The following is a 17,889-nucleotide window of genomic DNA, read 5'->3' on the forward strand; positions in this document are numbered from 1 at the left end:
TTTGATAGACCTCCTTTGGAGTTGGCCATCGTTGTGTAATAACGAAGAGACGGCCTGATGCTACGAGTATGGACACTACCGATTCGACAATCAACAGCGATGGTTGGGCACTTGCGATGTAGTGACGTTGGTCTTAGGTTCGATGACGAATCCACGGTCAACGGGATGAAAGATATACTTGCTCTAACTCAAACTCACTGATCGTCAGGCGCTACTCCCTTCGTCAGTGGGATCTCAGCGTTTGGAAAATCTTAATTGCCGGAAAAACCCAGGTTTTATAGCGGGTCCTCGGGCTAACTGGACTTGCGCTGTGTACGTGCCTCAACATCAGGTATTCATTGTCCGAAGGAACCGTTGGAATGTTTTACTGTCAAGTACCTCTATTGGTATTTCTTTTAATGAGGGTCATACTATAACTCCACACCTTTGTTAGGCGAAGCGCCCGTCCCGTTGACCGCGGCTACATTCGGCGACTGATGGTCGCCTTGAGCCCAAGTTTATTATCACAAATCGCAAACAAGTACAATTGGGTAGGATGACGGCAGATTGTTTAATTACGACTGTAAACTTTAATTACAATTTTACGGATTTTCCCGAAGTTCCAGAGGGAAGGCTCCGGTGTCCTTTCATCTCCGACATATAAAAGGTTAAGAAAATGTAAGATAAAATTTCTTGAATTGAAAAACATTTCTCTTTCGTTCAGAAATATTTATATCTTGTTCATATCATATGAGTAAATATTCAATATTAATTACTACAGTAATATCCATACTTTAAAAATAAATGAAAAAGAGGAAAGATATGTATGTTTGACAGCATAAAAATAAAATTTTAATTTATGCAAGCACGGAAAATTATTTGACTACCAACGAAATAAATGTATTAAATATAAATATTAAAAAAAATATTCTATGAAGAATAGCATTAATACACACACATATATATATATATAAACATTTTTTATAATGCATATTTTATATAACTATAACAGGAAACTGGATAGAATGGAAGAAGGACTAGTATATTCTTCCACTTATGCTTATGTTTATTTATTAATTGTAGCGACTTAAGTCATTAAACTTGAAAATTTAATAAAAATATTCACAGTGAGCATTCTTTCTTCTCTCTCACGTACGTTCTTATCCTTTCTCTCTTTCGCTTTCTCTCCCTCTCTTTCTCTCCTTTCCTTCCATACTTGTCTCTGTTACACGCAACATTTTTAATGAGCTAATGCGCATGGTATGGAGATAATTTAACCAATAACTTGTACCCAGCACTCACTGGACACTTGTGTTGTCTGGTTATGTGTATATGTGTGGTATGACGTATATGTACATTCAATTATTAATAATTATTATTAATAACAACAATAACTAATTAATACGAATAAAAAATGTTTTGCTCCGACAGACTCAATTTTTTATTTTCATTTTTTCCCCTTAGGATTCGATAAAAGTTCGTTCCAGAGCTGCTGCCTTTCGTCCATACATGTGAAGTATGTTTCAGCGATGTCAGTGTAACATGCAAATTCCGTTAAGCGAGGCCTCCAGTTTCGGCGATTTGCTGTGTTGAAAATTATCGATTTAAAATATTCCAAACAGCGATTAGTCCTTGCTCAATATCAATATTGTCAATGACAATACGTAAAGCTGGGTTATCTTCACTGTGCTGACTCTGGCATTAAAATTACAATAACAGCATGGTTCCTTTAGCAGCAAACTGATCAGACTTATCAGTTCACCTGCTTGATTGTATTACTGATTCAGTCCAGGATGACCACCATGTCATCTCCACGTACTGCTCTCTGTGGATGAGGGGTATGTAAAGGACCTTGTAACCTACGCCAAGGTTTGCGTGCTGCCCTTCGAAGGTCAGCCGATGAAAGGGTTCTTCTAAGTCTTCTGCAAATTTATAACGATACAAATCTAAATATTTGCACCTTTCTTTTCTTGTTCCATTAGTAAACGCGTATAATGAAATATTATATTATAAAACATGCAACAATGCTCACTTTGTCTGATCTGAAGCACGAAAGTAAACGTCGTCAGGTGCATCCATCCACGAAATCACTTGCTTACGTACATTACTTCTAGATAATGGTGGACCATGTGGCAGAATATGAGGATGAGCAGCTCTTCCATTCAAAGGTGGTGCTAGGGGAAGAACAGCAGGTGTTGTGTGTTCCAAAGTATGTTTAGGATGGAGCTGCTGAGAATGATGGGCCCTTTTTGCAGGTGGTCCACCAGGGAGCCCTGCACTTAGGGCAATACCTATTAAAAGTATTTATATTTATATAATATTTAATCTCTAAAATGCATGAAATATTAAAATAATATAAAACTATTAAACCGATGATGTGTATTCCTTTGGAACAAATGTTAAACTGTTCAATTTAATAATTTTGATTATTTGTTTTATTGGTTGAATACTTAAAGCTCTTAGGCACTCAATTATTTTACCTTCATCCCAATCCACATCAGAGTAGAAGCCAGTAAACAAAAATCATATTCAATACAAGGATCTAAAATTACATAATATACATATATAATAAACATGAATCTAAAACTTACCATCTGACCCGTTGATTTCATCGAATGAAGGTCTCGGGCGTTTCAGTATCGTTTGTTGAGCCTGCATACTAGGTTGAGGTTGAGGTGGAGTTACCGTCAGCCTATCTACTTCAGATTTATTTGGTACCCTTTCATACAAAAGACTTCCATCTATAACAATAAAACTCATGATATTATAATACTCATAATAATAATCATGATATTAAATATAATTGTATTAGCAATAAGAAAAACATTTTATTCAATAAAAGCTTTTGCACCTGGTGCTTTTGGCGGTCTAGGAAAAGAAACCCGATCTGGTTGTTTTCGTTGTGCTGGCGCTGTAAGGGCTAACCAATCCCAATCTCCAGGTTGTCGTGGAGCAGGATGATCACCTAAACGCGTTGCTATATCGGTTACACGAGGACGAGGTCGAGGTCGTACAGCACGTGCTAAAATACGTAACTCCGCAGGGCTTTTTGATGTTAATTGAGGAGAGGCGCAAAGGTGTCGCAATGGTGCTGCATTTATAGGTTGATGAGGTGCTCGCGCTGCATGACGTGTGCGTAATTGCGCTGCACATAATCGTCGTGCAGCTCGCGCCAATGCTGAAGTACGTAAATAAAACGCTGATCGAGTTTTCATCACAGGTCTGGGGGATCCACCGCCACCACCTCCACTTGCTCCGCTTCCACGTAAATCAACGCCATGAGCACTAGCGTAATGACGACTTAGATGTGCTTTGAGTTTAAACTCTTTACCACAAGAAGGAATGCTACATCGATGAGGTCTATGAGCACCACCTATTCCTTTGCTTTCTTCATCGGAACCGGTACCACCTCTTTTTCTTTCTATATCAACATCGTCCATACGTGATGGAACCTAAATGGAAAAAGTTTTTTTTTGGAGAGGGGGGAAAGGCAAAAAAAAAAGGGAAAAGAAAGATAAATAAAATATTTTCGTGCGTTATATGATTATCATTACTTATATACATATGTTTATTGAAATATACCTTTAAACCGCCATATTTCTTCCAATATGTCCAACAAGACTGACAAAGACGACATTGCATGTGTGATGGACCCCAAGCATACCACTGTGGACTTTGCATTACTTGACAACTTTCACATGGTTTTCCACTAACTCCAACCATCAATATTCCGCTATTATCAGTTGTCATATTACCATTACTATTACCGTTGAGAACATTCGTTGGTTTCCCATTACTGTTACTATTACTATTACCAAGAGGTACAATTGTTGCTGCAGAAGGGGCAGTTGTAGGTGGAGTTGTTTTATTGTAGTTTGGTATATAAACCTGTTTTAATTTACTTTCAGCTTCTACAGCTTTCACCCTTTTTTGTTGTACGTATCTATCAGTTGTCTTCCACATATAATAATATTCGATAACGTTCTTTAATGTTTTCCATGGTAACTGAAACATACGAGTATTTAATAAAACAACATATCATAAAGTAATGAACTTTGAGATTTCAAATATCTTGTGTACTTACAAAGTCTTGACGTATATCAGAAAAATCCTTTCCATACTTATCAAGGGCTTCTTCAAAAAGATTGGCTTCAGACGCACTCCACTCTTCCATTTCATCTCTGCATAATACTGGACCAGTGCTGGGTACTAATGATGACATAGCTTTTGCAACATCATAGTTGTGCCGATGTAAAGTATCCATTGCATGGAACTACAAACATAAACTGGTGTAAGGTATGTTTTTTCTTCATAGTTAGTTATATAGTTATACAACAGTAACAATGATAATGATATTTACAAGAGTAATGTCTCTAGATGCAGCAGCTGCAGACATGTGTAATGATGGTTGTTTGACCGAAGATGAACAGTCTAAAGCTCTTGCAAATGTGCCTACAGATCTACTGACAACAAGGAATTGATCAATTTGACGATCTGTTAATGAATGCCGTGGCGTCCAAACCAACGTTTCTAAATCTTGCAATCTACGAGGATCTGACTCTCTTTCAGCAGGTGTCAGCGGAGCTGGTGCTATTCCATCAGCTTGATACCTACTACCTACTCTAATTTCACCTGTAATGTTTTACATTGATTGAAGTTTAAATATATAACAGAAAGTTAGAATAAATATGATTATAGTATCTGAAAATTTGTAATATTAATGAATACCTTTATCAGCAAGTAAAGTACGTTGAGCAGGATCAAATACTAAGCAATAGAAGAAAGAGTCCTCTTTGTTCAAATAGCTTAGTAAAGATTCTGTTTCATTTAATAAGGTTACACAGCATTTGCCTCTTATATGAGTTGCAGGCATTGTTTCCACCTGACGTGATAGAAACAGTTCTCTGTGCTTCATTTGATGACGTTGCTTAGAACTTAATTCTGTAACTCCTCCAGCACCAACTACATTTTCTTCCATCCCTGTGTGTAAAAAGGATTAAAATTATATTTTACTATCTCAAATGTATAAATAAATATTCTAAAAAAGCTTAAATAACAAAATATTTTACTCAAAAATAAAAGGATTAATGAAAGCTATATAAGTAATATATTAAAAAATAACTAAGTAATTTTATTGTTTTTTATATAATATAATACCAATAAAAATTCAACATTTAAAGCAAGATTACTAGTATCTTTAATTAAATGTTCCAAAAAATATTAATCTTTTACATTATTTAAATTTTTTTCATGAAAAATGGAATTATGCATAAATTTATTCATGCAAATTTGGCCTTTTATCAGTATTATTATTTTTCTTTTGTAACATAAATAAATAAAATGTAAATGAAACGTAGGAATGTGGCAGAATCAATCAAAACTTATGACAGTGAACTAAAATATTAGTGAGAGCGGGCAACAAAAGAAGAAAAAGCAACATTGATTGATGTATTATATATCATAACAGAAATGGAATTAGCTTCCAAAGAAATGTAAATTATTTGAAGAAGCCTCAGATTACTAAAGAATTATCATTTTGTGCAGCGGGATTTTTGTCTACGTAGTAGAATTATTAGAATTGTTTTAATGAGAATGAATTTAGGATTTATGTATTAGAATAAAATTGCTATTGCAGTGACATGTAAAAAGATTAATAAAAAATGTAGATGATTATACGAATAAATAGGAAGAATGATGAAACGATTGTAACTGTATATTGTCATGGAATGTATGGGTTCATTAAGCTTCACACTTAATGATTAAATCCCCTTTCCATATAACTTGAAGGAAGAGGCCTTAGTTAAACCCAATTTATTGTTTCTTTGGCCTTACAGTGAATCCAGCCAAAACTAATGCCATTCACCAAGATTACAAAGAATTTTATAAATCCCGCCGCTAGATCATTAGCCTTATATCATCACTGGCTTCTATATGAGACTAACAAGACAACCAAAAGGTGCATGTTGTGCAATACTTACTGATGAATTGATTAACATTCAATTTTCATTACTATTTGTTTTAAATTATGTAAATTATGTAATATTTACTATTAACAACAAATACATTGAATTTTCGTATTAATAGTTTTCTTTAGAATCTCATAAATGGTGAAGAAATCTAATAAAATTCATCTGTAAGGGGCACCTTTTAACTGACTAGTTCACTCACCATGAGGCTCTTGGGCCTCTGACAGTGGAGCTTTCAGCCAGCCCCCCTTCCCGCCCCCTTTGTTCATCACTTTGGGCCCGATCCCATCTTTATTAGTCATTTCCTTAGTAGTATCTGGATTCTCCAGTTTCTGATTCTGCATGTTTGCAGGGGATTCTGACCTCTGCTGCTCCGCGTTTGCCACTGCAATTTGTATCATAGAACCCACTCTACTATGTTTTTCATCATACTTTTTCTCTAATACAATTTTAACACATGCTTTCAAAATTTAGTTTTCTATAAAATTTAACAACTAAGGACGCAGGCAGCCTTCAACTTCATTGGCCAATGGTTTTCATCCATTATGACATCTAGCTACATGTGGCTAATATCTAAACAATTAATACATATATGATATAAAAAATAACTTTGATTCTGTCAACCAATTCCACTCACGTTTCTATTTACAATTATACTGTGATTATGTAAGTAAATCATCAAAGACCTTTATTTAAAAGCTTATCATATAATGATATTAATATAGACTACAATAATATTTTCAAAAATAATATGACCATACAATATCAAAATATTACTATTATTTCAAATATCATCTTCACACATTACAAATTATTGCATTATAAAGCGGTTTTTAAGTTGGAATCATAAAAGTTGCGACTATAAAAAATACCAAATCTAAACAATATTAGAAATCTTAGTGAATTTACACACAATTCTCGATTATAAAAAATTTAAAGAATTTCATATATCAAAGGTTGTTAAGAAAAAATGGAAATGAAATGATTCTGTGATCATGAGAAGAAGCGCGACATCTCAAACGCATACTCTTTTTAATATTTTCATACTGTTCCACACAGAACAATACGGAATCTGTTCAAGACAAAATTCGTACATTTTTTTCTGAAATTTGAGAGTATAGGAATGGTGGAGCTAGAGAGAACGAGAGAAAAAGGGGGAAAAACCCGATTCGAAGCAAATACCGGCAGACGGACATAGAGCTACGGGCGAAGAGAAAGAGACACGACAAAGTGTATATTCATGTATACATACACGTACATATACCTACATACTGTAGAAAAGAAGAGAAGGGAGGAAAAGAGAAGCGGGGGAGTAAATGCTTAAAACGAAGATGGCTAGTGGGGCCCACCATTTTCGCTGAGACACATATACATTCGTTTGCGCGCGAACATTATGTATGTATGGATATGTGCACGCGCGCGCGTGTGTCCTGTTTCTCTCTGCCTGTTATTCGTACATGTCTATGTGTCCGGTTATCGTGTATGTCTATCGGTGTTCTTACAAGTCTGTGTCCGAGTACACGCAACACATACCCAACCGACCCCTGCGTCAGTCATTCATTTAGTTCAGGGTGGCGGGAAGCAAGGAGGGGTGGTATGAGGGACTTGGGTGAGAGGTAGAAAGAGGGAGAGGTGGGATGGCAGGCGTACCACCCCCAGCCCACCCCCGGCAGATCGATACAACCCCCATTTCACCCCTCTGCCACCCCCAACTTTACTTATTATACATTCCCACCCCCAAATCCCCGCGTCTCATTATCTTTGCTATTGCAAAGGAAAAATCGAGAAAGCTTCGGAGGCACATATATATGCGTATATATGTATTAAAACGCGTGAAATTGAACAAGTTATTTTTTTATTTTTGAAATCATATTATCTTCCTCGCGCGAGAAAGTATATGCTGAAATGTAACTTGTCTGAAAATTCTGAATATCGCAACAACGATGGCGACACATTCCAACGATTATATTTTCTCGATTTTCGTTAAAACATTATATAGAAATGAAAATGCATTTTTTGAGAAGATATTTCATTTGTTACATGTCTCTTTTAGCGGGAACATGGGAGTGATAATAACGAGCAATTTCACGCTTTCATCGCCTCGAATCGTTCGAAACTATGAAGAATATTCTTAAACCAACATAGTAAACGTTTCTGTTAATAGCACCAATTATGCATGCGTTTTCATCACATCATTTCTCGAAGTAACAATCATCGATTGAATATCTAATATATGTAGCATAATCTACCTATTAATAATATTGATCAAAATATGTACTTTCTAGAAAGTAAAAATGTTCGCAATCAATACGAAAATATTTTTATTTTCTTCATTTGCGAATGCTTATCGATCTGCACCGTGACGCGAGGTAAAATAAATAACGTTATTACCTTATCTTCAATGCATTATTACTTATATTAATTAAATTATTATTAATAATTATTATCTACAATGCATTAGTATTAGTATTCAATCAACTAAACATCAACAAAAAATTATTAAAATACTAGTTTTTATAAATTACACGTTCAAATCTAATACTATTTGAACATGATATCAATTACACAAAAAAATATAATATGTGTGTTTGTATGTATGGTCTAAAATTCTAAGTAAAAACCAATTTCGTATCAAAATATACTAGGCAAGTATTTTCAAGTTTCTTAAAATGCAACATAGCATTATACTATAATATATCTTTTGACAATAATATAAATTTTACTTACACTGATGCTTATCTGCAAGCATAATTAATGTAGATGGCAAATCCCTCCGCCTAAAGAAGCACATGACTTTTGCTTCAACATTTCCACTTGCCGTCTAAAATAGCAAAAATCTTCTATAAATATATATTCCAAAAAAAAAGATACATATACCGCGTTACATTTAAATTACTGCACCATTGCATAATTGAACTTTACTTATATCAATCACAATAGAAGAAACATAATACAACAATAATTTCATTTCTTACCTTATTCAATTCTTCTATCCTTCTTATCTGGTAGGGAGATGTAGAGGACGTTTCAAAATATACATAATCTATAAATTAAAAGAAGAGGAGTGTATTTAATAATGCTTCTTTACAAGAGAAAAGCTGTAATAATAGTATATATACAGTGTGTGTGCGCGCGCGCGCGCGCGCGTGTGTGTGTGTGTGTGTAAAGAAACCCGTTTAATTATATTTTACATGCAACATATCAATAATTTCAATTCATAAATATTTGTAATTTAATTATATAAATATTAGTGCATTTATAAATGAGAAGCGATTGATATATAAAATCTTATATATATATATATGAAATGTTTACTTATATTTCTATGAAATACAAATATCGATGCTATACTGTTTGAAAATACAGCCGGCATAAGAGTAAGAAAACAGAAAGAAAAGAATCTTGTAATTTGCGCAAAGAGAATATGCTTATCAGAAAAAAACAAAGTATACCATTACAGAGTAGTAGAAAAGAAACAAAAATAGAATGTACACATCCTAAATTCTAGTCCAGTGCACGTTTGCAAAATGCAGTCTGGATCTTGATATTCGATTCTTCCTGCATAATCAACATTAAAAAGAGGAAAATGGAAAAATAATTTTGCTGAAATTACACTAGTTCCCTGGACCATTGGCGCGTAGATGAAAACACATTCTGATGATCTATCATCAAGGAATTTTTTCAAATAGAATAAACATTAGTAAATAGAAAAAAGAAGGAAATTCTGAAATATTGAATTTTAATCATCCGAATCATCATGCAAGAAATTAGTATGACCTGAACGAAGGGCGAGAGTGGGGAAAGAGGGAGAGCAGAAGGAAAGCAGACGTACGTACGGACGCCAGAAAAGAGAGGGGGGTAGAGAGATTGGATGGAAAGGTGGAAAGTTAAGGGGCTGCGCGGGTAAAACGAAGATAGGGACGAAGATACAGAAAAGGGGGGGAAACGCCATATCGTGGACACCATTTGCAAACATGAATTTTCTGTATGTTAATTAAAGGTATGAGGAGCGAGATTCGATAGTTGGACGCATGGCCTCATCAGCCGGCGAAATGTGCATGGTTATTTTACCTCCCACTCGATACATGTTGGCCGTCATGTTGCTGGCGTCCTGTGTGGCCCCGAGAGCGAAATTAGCGTTCTCGTGGTTACCGTGGTTCTCGTGGTATTCGGCCGGCATCGGCATGAAGGCTTCTCGTCCTTCAACTACGTGAATCTATTAGCCGACACTTCCCACTTGTCCACGGAGTTAACACTTCGCGGTGTCACTCCATCGTGTTTGTTTGTCCCAATAATCGAGGAAAAAAATTTTCGCGCTAGCTTTTCTAAATCTTATTCGCACATCGACTCCGGTTCTTTCCGCGTACAGATATAGAACACTTGAATGATATTCGTAAATGCACACAAGATATATAAAAAAAATTACACACTGAATTTGGTTCACGTGTCCGTTACCGTAACGAGCATCGTCAGTGGCCGTTGCTCCGTTCATACAGGAACACCGCCATTTTCATTTTGCCGAGCGGGCTACATATACGATCAGGCAATATACGGCCTGCTCCCCTCTACCGGGGGTTCTGGATTCACTTGCTTTCCTTCGTAACCCGCGTGCATTCAAAAACTCCACTTAAGACATCTGTTCGCGATCCCTAAGTGTTATTTATTCGTTCCGATTCTATTATGAGATTCTACTTCGACGAATTTTTGATAGAAAACACGTAATCAGACACGATACAACCCGGTCAACGAATACCACAAAATAAGGCCACGGATCGGATACTACTAAGACCCGACGATTGCGCGGTCTCGAAAGCGTCTGCGTTACCTTAAGCAAGAGTGGGGGTAACTGGACGATAGAGTGCAAATTTGCTGCGCACTCTTCAGCATACCCGCGAAATTCGAAATCATTTCCTTGATGTTTTTCTATTATTTACTATAAGATGTTTGTCTAAGAAGGGTAATTATTTTTTATTAAAAGTAAATAGATATTTACTTTGGATTTTAAATATATTTATACAATAGAATGATTTATCTTATAAAACCGAATAAATATAGAAACACACATGTAACGTGACAATAAATAAAAAAAACTCTCATGTAGTATGTGAAATATTTATATATTTACGAAATTAGTCTTTCTATACAATTGCTTACGCGCAGTCACATATTTCATCTGTTTCAATTAATAAAAAATTGTATGTAAATGAATAGTTAAAATTACTCACTAGTTTGTAGAGCCTGTGTGAGCTTGCCTTTCGCGTAAAACGTTTGGTAATGTTTGACTAACAATAAATAATGACGAATAGTCGATTTGATGGAAATACGTAACGCAAAATTATATTTATATGTACACAGTAGTAATAGTAGTAATAATAATACATATTCGTGAATCGATTCGTGTTTATAATTTAGTTTTTTGCAATTTAGGTAATCTTTTAAGGCACACCCCACGGTCTTTACCAAGCAATTTTGTTTTTTTGTTCATTAATATTATATAAATAAATGTATACTGTTGTGGATGCTATTAACCTAAATGTATTATATATATATCATATTACTATTCGTAGGAATATTTCTACTAAATATAATAATCTGTTCTCTGTACATAATTCTATGTCTTTCTTATGAATCTTTTAAAATAGATAGTCGTATCATTTATTAATGGTAATAATGACAGTAACATTAATAAGAATAACAAGATAATGCATAAGTGAGATGCGTAAGATGAGACCATGCTCTTTTTTCCTTCATTATAGTATTTATATCATGAGTAGTAAAAATGATGAGTGAGAATCACATTTCATAATCTTCTTAGAATGTGAACACATTTATGAATTTCAATAAAGTATTTCCGCGACAATCAAAAAGAGAAAACAATGAGCACATATATAAGATAAAAGATTACATGTACTACATACATAATGTTAATTACAATTAACATTAAATTGTGTAATACTACTCATGATTTAATTTAACATTAATATATAATACTTATTTATGCCAATTTCGACAGTTTTTGTTTTTGTATGTACAAGAATAGCATCCAGACTTTGTTTTTCCGGTTGCGTATTTCTACTTACTATGATACTATTGTTTACGGATAAAAAAATACTAATATATCGCATTGTCGTTGCACGGGCAGTGTTTACGCAGTTTTTGTCCATTGATAAGGCACCAACTTTTATAATCCTGAGATTCAACCCGCATGCTTCGACAGATTTAGAGGCATATCTAAACGGGACAGAAATAAAATGAATTTTCTTTGTAACATTTAATAAATACCAAATAATATATTTTTAAAAATTTACCCGAAGGAGGTGTAAGAGTCTGTTCCCTGTAGTCTTTGTAATGATGAACCGGAGGAGATGGTGGATGAGGTGGTGGCGGTGCGTATAATGGCATAGGAGGTGGGTAATGGACGGGTGATGGATAATGCATCCATAAGGGAGCTCTATATGGTCCAGGAGGTAACATTGGTACACCATAAAGTGGATGCTGAAGAGGTGCATTAGTTGTACCAATGTATGGATCCATTCGTACTCTTGGATATGAATTATTTGATGAGTATTTCACAGTTTGTCTATCATCTGGTTTTAATAAATTCCTCAAAAAACCTTGCTCGTGACTTGGTTTATCTTCTCCCAAAATACTTGTTATACTATATGAAGATAATTGTTTTGGTGACGGAGTAGGAGCCGTTGTTGTACAAGCAGGCTGTGGTGTTGCGCGCCTTTTCGACGCTTGATCTTCTAACGATACTCTCTCCAATTCGCGCAAGATACGTTTACGAGGTGAAACGACATTCGGATCTAGGAGACGGGCCAATTTGTCTATAATTAGGTTCAAAACCTTTCCCGTCGATGTTCCATTTGCTTTGCGAATTGGTTTTGTATAATTTGTTACTGATTCTGGAACGAGTAACAAAGACGTAGGATCTAATGGACGTCTACGCTTTCTTGCGATTAGACGAGGATGCGCGCACAAATGATTTTTTGGACTTCTATAATAGTAAAAATTAAACTCTGTAGATATTCTACGTCTTGGGTTTGCTTGTTTCCAACAATGATCTCTTTGCCAAGGACTTGACTGAATCGACGAATTATCATCAGAAACTGTAAATGTAAATAATGATGTTAGATTTGAGTTAATTTTATAGAAAACAAATTGTATGTTTGTAGAACTTACCACTAAGAGAGGTGGAACTCTCTTGTCTATTTGGAGTTGTGCTAGCTGGTGGCCAAAAGGTTTTCTTTGGAACTGGAAACCATGTAGTTCTTTCTCCATCCCTGCGATGGGATAGTTCCAAGATAAACTTGCCGTCTTTAAAAAATTTTAAACGTCCACCAGGAGTTGGAAGTAGATTATTATCGATGCGTGTTTCTGAATGATGTGTTGATTGGGGGTTTGAATTTTTACCATTTGCCTTGGTAAGGGTTGAGTGTAATGTAGAAGGATCACGTGAGCACATTTCTCTTGTGCCCCTCACGTGACCTGCGTGAGCATGACATTCTGCTGACTTCTCGCGCATGCTGATACTTTACCGATATCCATTTTTCTCCGCTTGACCTTTCATACTTTAGCCTCTTAATATCACTTTAACAAAAGAGGCAGAACCTTAAATGGGTTCTTGTTTTGGAACTATGAATGACAATTTTGAAGATATTTGCTAAAGTATCTTTGTTTCACAATTTGAGGAAAGCATCTTTTACAAGAAAAGAAATGAACACTTGGTAAAACTTAAGATATTAGACACTATGAAAAGACATTAAAAGGATTCAACAATAATGTCAATAGTAACAAAATAATATAGTAAATGTAGGTTTCTTACAGAATCAACAAAGTTGATAACAACAAGCAGACAGAATCATATTGATCTTATTCCTTTAAAACTGTCAAATTGACATTAGGTCAAAAATTGACAGTGAGAGCAGCGTTACTCTGAAATTTAGCTGATATATTTTTTTCTTATGTCCAAAAACATTTGTTTGGGTAATGTGCCAGTTAATGATGTGTCAATTGAACAGAATAATACTGAATAAAAAAAGCACACTATCATTGATCAAACAGTAACATTTTGTGCAAAATTCCAAAAGGAATTTTCTATACATGAGTGGCAATCGCTAGACACCCACCCACCCACGCACTGCCGCCTTCTGCAATCAGTTCTATTTCATTTCGAATAAGCAGCTCGTCACGTTAATAGGCTTATCCAAAACCAAGCACGTTGATATTTCATAAATTATTGTAACTGGCGTACAAGTTGGCTTTCTAAACGGAAGATTTTCACGGATCAAACACGGGACGGGCACTCTATAGTAGAAAACACAGTTTGACCGACACATGTGTTTCACTTCATCCACGAATGGTTTACGTGTCCACGGCAATTGAGTTTATTCGTTCGATGACCCTTTAGAACGTGCATCTACCATCGTTTTCCTCGTGATTTTCGATGTTCGGATGTAAAAAAAAAACAAGAATTTCTCGCCTTCGTGTATCCTTCTCGTCGACAACACTGTGGCGGTTCGCGGTCCGCGCGTTCCTCCGTTTCTTGGTCCAACTCCCACGATCAATCTGCAACACTTCCTTCAAAGTACGGAGTTACGTTAAATCTACTATATCCGATATTCAGAAAATCTAATTTGGGACTTTATTTTCAGTGAACATTAAAAACACATCGATCGATTCAAACTATTCAGAGTAGAACGACACTGTGCATTCTCGTTCGACTCCAATTATCTATATGTGGTGACAATCTATACTGCACTGTAAAATGATCTTTCCGACTTCTTGAAATTTGTTTATTTCGTTGGCATTTGAATTTTGTTTGTACCCGATTGACCAATCAAGTACGCATTTTTTGATATGGATGAAGTTTAGCGCGTAATCATATTAATCACCGGTATGGTAAAGAATATAATTGCAAATTTAATAATTTGTATTTTTTGATTTTATAAAGAAAGTCTCGATGAAACTTTTAGAAGAATATCAAGAACTTATTGAACGTGATTCGGTTGAAATTTCTTGTTTATGGAAATATTTACAAATGTTTTTGTACTTACTGTGCGCGATTAGCGGATATGCATCTAGCGTTTTGTTCTACACATTATGGGTATAATTAATAGTTTTTATTAGTATTTGTAGAGGGAAATAAATTAAAATATTATATTACATGAAATATAAAGGAACAAATTTTCGGAGGTAATTGCCCATTGTGGGCAAAAGCTATTCTGTTGAAAGAAGATATAGAATTAGATGATATTCATGGTGTATGTAAAATTAATTCAGACTGGTGGAAGTATATTTATATTGATTATCAGTATGAAAATATATGCGTTGTGTATTTAATAACAAGCTTCTCATCTTGTTTATTTGGAATCGTTTGGTTTACTCTATTCCTTATGTGTGGGAAAGGAGGATATGATGTAACAATGCAAGTTAATTATTTTTTTTTACCAAACAGGCACTCTTCTATATATGATTAGATTTATATATACAGATATCCAGGTCCATGGAGAATTGTATTTCCTGCAATATACTTTAATCTTGTATTTACAATTATATCCATATATACACATTATAATTTACAACAAGGATATAAAACATTAAGCAAAAATATAAAAAATATCTCTTCTGAAATATATGATATGTGCCAAATAGTTGTGGATGTAAGGTATCAAACTTAAATTTTATTTCAGATTTATAATTCTTACAAATTGCTTATTTACAGTGATTGTGAAATCATAAGGATATACATGAATATATATAACTTTTACACACATAATCTTGATTATATGTGTAATATAATCTTATATCTTCAGGTAATATTCCATGCAAACATATTTTATCCTTTTTTACACTTTTTTTATGTACCTATTTTTTATAGTACAAGAAATATTGAAATATGTAATAAATATCCTTAAGGTCCCTTCAGTTGTGATGATGTGCAGTTGGATAGGAGGGCTGGTAATATTAATTTCCAGAATAATTATGATCAATGACTTTAGAATTTTAAGGATTAAAATCTATGAATTAAAGGAAGAATAACTCTCAATGTTTATTATACATATAAAAAAAAGTTTATTCTCTGTGCAAACTTTACATTTTTCTGTAAATTTATACTATGTAAAACAGTAAAACAGTAAAAATAAATGTAATTATTTAATGGTTATACAACATTTTATTTATAATCAATATATCTTCAATGTATAAATCAATATATATTCTACACGATTAACAGTTTGTTATAAAAGGTTTCTAGGAAATAATCTATATAATACTTGCAGTTATCTGCATATTCTAAATATCATAATTAACATATTTAATAGAATCCATTTTTTCAATGTCTTAGAAATTAATCTAATGCTCCATATTTATTAAAAATTTACTATAATTTTATTAATTGGTTATCTTAAAATTAGATCTTAAAACTATGGTCATCTTGTAAACTTAAACCCTTTAATCACTTCTTTAGATTGATACCATTGATAGGGAACATGTGTGATACTCACATTAGAATTATTTAAAAATTCAATGTCTTTATCTATGTTAGTATTAGACTCAGACACTTCGTTGTAAACTTTCACTACATTTATGCAATTACAGTCTATTTTTACTTGATCCTTGTGTTGCAGTTTAATTACAAAATAATTTGAGTTCTGTTTGGAAGGTACATATAGCGGTTTAGGTAAAAAGAACTCTGACACTGAATTACTATCACTCTTTTGTATTAGCACAAAGGTGTTTGTAGGATGCAATGGTAAAGTCAATGCATCTTGAAATGCTGGACATTCCAACATTGACCTAAAAATTTTGTTTTATAACATTTCATCTTATAAGAAATGATGGGATAAATATTATATGCAAAAATTTTTATTATTCGTTACCTCATTAAACTTAACAGTGGCTTCCTAGATGCATGTTTACATTCCAAGTGTTCTTGGCTACTAAGAATATCAGATGGAAATTCAATTCGGATGTGTAATCTTGGTGATATTATTGTAGCACCAATAAGTATAGCAATTTCTTTGATTTTGCAGCCTTTTAGATGAAACTGCGAATTTAATTGTTCTGAGGTGCTTCTCAAAGAATTCAATAATGTTTTTATATCAGACGAATTTCTGTCCGTTGATTTCATTTGTAACTTAGATAGTGAATCGTATGTAAAGGGTATTTGCTGTTTCTGATATAAAATATATTTCAGGAATTCAATTACGAGTTTCACACAACTATGACTTGTCAAATGTTCATCCAACATTACGTTAATATTCATTTTAACTTTTGTTTTTCTGATAATGCTTTAAACACGATCGAAGTAAAATCTAATTCATTGACTCGTACCAGCTCGGCAATACCAATTTATACAATAAATTGTAAAAATATATTCTTATACACTTATGAACACATTGTTTTCACGTTAAGAAAATCTACATAACAATAAAAGTAATAACTTGTAAAAATTGTCATTTAAACACATTATTCGCGGTTATAAAATATTCTGATCCAAGCCGCATTTATCACTACCAATGGCAAACCTAAACTTTAAGTTATATCAGTAAGTTATATCTCTAATATAATCAGAGAGGAAATGAGAGTGCTCACGCTTATGGTTCTAGTTATTTTCGAACTAGTGCTGTATCATACGGCCAAGTGCTGAAGGTGGCACAAGCTAGCATAGACAAGATCCTATAAAATTAGGGATCTGCCCTGTTTGGTTGCACGTTAGCATGGACAAAAACCCATTGAGCTCCACGCTACAAAACCTATTTAATTGTACGGTTCTACGAAAAAGTTTATATCTATTTTTATATTTGAAATAGACAAGTATAAAAATAATAAAATCGTGCAATAATTAAACTAATTGTAAGTTGCCTGAGAAAGAGAAATTAATTGTTTACTATATTCTTTTTAGAAAAGAAAAGAGAATATTCTCCTTTAAACTTAATAA

At 33.9% G+C, this 17,889-nt stretch overlaps 4 protein-coding genes and 1 non-coding gene across 11 annotated transcripts; 1 reads left to right on the forward strand and 4 right to left on the reverse strand.

Moving 5' to 3' along the window:
• Positions 1-1,153: 1,153 nt before the first annotated feature.
• LOC117232599 (metastasis-associated protein MTA3) lies at positions 1,154-10,747 on the reverse strand. Of its 5 annotated transcripts, XM_033492054.1 has the most exons (13): positions 10,017-10,747; positions 8,921-8,988; positions 8,673-8,766; positions 6,148-6,330; positions 4,708-4,959; positions 4,340-4,611; positions 4,064-4,252; positions 3,562-3,984; positions 2,831-3,431; positions 2,571-2,720; positions 2,460-2,489; positions 2,012-2,270; positions 1,154-1,901 (listed from the first exon to the last, which is right to left on the reverse strand). In XM_033492054.1, the coding sequence occupies exons 1-13, from the start codon at positions 10,129-10,131 to the stop codon at positions 1,763-1,765; spliced, it is 2,775 nt and encodes a 924-aa protein (XP_033347945.1). In that variant the 5' UTR covers positions 10,132-10,747; the 3' UTR covers positions 1,154-1,762. The 5 variants fall into 5 exon arrangements, with proteins under 5 accessions (XP_033347945.1, XP_033347948.1, XP_033347946.1 ...); XM_033492057.1 differs by lacking the exon at positions 6,148-6,330; XM_033492055.1 differs by lacking the exon at positions 2,460-2,489 and having other exon boundaries at positions 10,017-10,746.
• On the reverse strand, positions 5,693-5,858 carry LOC117232663. Its single transcript, XR_004493168.1, has one exon. It is a non-coding gene; the product is annotated as a small nucleolar RNA U85 (small nucleolar RNA).
• Positions 10,748-11,043: 296 nt separating the features above from the next.
• On the reverse strand, positions 11,044-14,542 carry LOC117232604. The gene is made up of 3 exons (XM_033492067.1): positions 13,131-14,542; positions 12,254-13,057; positions 11,044-12,176 (listed from the first exon to the last, which is right to left on the reverse strand). Exons 1-3 carry the CDS (start codon positions 13,471-13,473, stop codon positions 12,142-12,144), a joined length of 1,182 nt encoding a protein of 393 aa, XP_033347958.1. The 5' UTR covers positions 13,474-14,542; the 3' UTR covers positions 11,044-12,141.
• Positions 14,533-16,096, forward strand: LOC117232605. 3 transcript variants are annotated; one of them, XR_004493150.1, is made up of 5 exons: positions 14,533-15,054; positions 15,128-15,375; positions 15,442-15,610; positions 15,673-15,763; positions 15,867-15,882. XR_004493150.1 is itself a non-coding variant. In XM_033492068.1 (5 exons), exons 1-5 carry the CDS (start codon positions 14,911-14,913, stop codon positions 15,987-15,989), a joined length of 780 nt encoding a protein of 259 aa, XP_033347959.1. In that variant the 5' UTR covers positions 14,533-14,910; the 3' UTR covers positions 15,990-16,096. The 3 variants fall into 3 exon arrangements, 2 of the variants coding, with proteins under 2 accessions (XP_033347959.1, XP_033347960.1); XM_033492068.1 differs by having other exon boundaries at positions 15,442-15,615; positions 15,867-16,096; XM_033492069.1 differs by having other exon boundaries at positions 15,673-15,907.
• A 6-nt stretch (positions 16,097-16,102) lies between these two features.
• Positions 16,103-17,626, reverse strand: LOC117232606 (MAD2L1-binding protein). The gene is made up of 2 exons (XM_033492070.1): positions 16,829-17,626; positions 16,103-16,745 (listed from the first exon to the last, which is right to left on the reverse strand). The coding sequence occupies exons 1-2, from the start codon at positions 17,212-17,214 to the stop codon at positions 16,379-16,381; spliced, it is 753 nt and encodes a 250-aa protein (XP_033347961.1). The 5' UTR covers positions 17,215-17,626; the 3' UTR covers positions 16,103-16,378.
• Positions 17,627-17,889: the final 263 nt, after the last annotated feature.

The sequence above is a fragment of the Bombus vosnesenskii genome, unplaced genomic scaffold (assembly GCF_011952255.1).
Source record: "Bombus vosnesenskii isolate JDL3184/JDL3185 unplaced genomic scaffold, Bvos_JDL3184-5_v1.1 scf7180000013289, whole genome shotgun sequence".
Taxonomy (NCBI): domain Eukaryota; kingdom Metazoa; phylum Arthropoda; class Insecta; order Hymenoptera; family Apidae; genus Bombus; species Bombus vosnesenskii.

Excerpts from the sequence above, each read along its gene's own strand:
- LOC117232605 (XM_033492068.1), top strand. The coding sequence starts at position 14,911 with ATGAAACTTTTAGAAGAATATCAAGAACTTATTGAACGTGATTCGGTT. Across the intron at positions 15,055-15,127 it reads TTTTGTTCTACACATTATGG|GAACAAATTTTCGGAGGTAA; the intron begins GTATAATTAATA and ends TGAAATATAAAG. Across the intron at positions 15,376-15,441 it reads GGAGGATATGATGTAACAAT|ATATCCAGGTCCATGGAGAA; the intron begins GCAAGTTAATTA and ends TTATATATACAG.
- LOC117232604 (XM_033492067.1), bottom strand. The coding sequence starts at position 13,473 with ATGCGCGAGAAGTCAGCAGAATGTCATGCTCACGCAGGTCACGTGAGG. Across the intron at positions 13,058-13,130 it reads GAGTTCCACCTCTCTTAGTG|TTTCTGATGATAATTCGTCG; the intron begins GTAAGTTCTACA and ends TTACATTTACAG. Across the intron at positions 12,177-12,253 it reads GACTCTTACACCTCCTTCGG|ATATGCCTCTAAATCTGTCG; the intron begins GTAAATTTTTAA and ends TGTCCCGTTTAG.
- LOC117232599 (XM_033492054.1), bottom strand. The coding sequence starts at position 10,131 with ATGCCGATGCCGGCCGAATACCACGAGAACCACGGTAACCACGAGAAC. Across the intron at positions 8,989-10,016 it reads CAACATGTATCGAGTGGGAG|ATTATGTATATTTTGAAACG; the intron begins GTAAAATAACCA and ends TTTAATTTATAG. Across the intron at positions 4,612-4,707 it reads TACTTTACTTGCTGATAAAG|GTGAAATTAGAGTAGGTAGT; the intron begins GTATTCATTAAT and ends AAAACATTACAG.
- LOC117232606 (XM_033492070.1), bottom strand. The coding sequence starts at position 17,214 with ATGAATATTAACGTAATGTTGGATGAACATTTGACAAGTCATAGTTGT. Across the intron at positions 16,746-16,828 it reads CCACTGTTAAGTTTAATGAG|GTCAATGTTGGAATGTCCAG; the intron begins GTAACGAATAAT and ends CAAAATTTTTAG.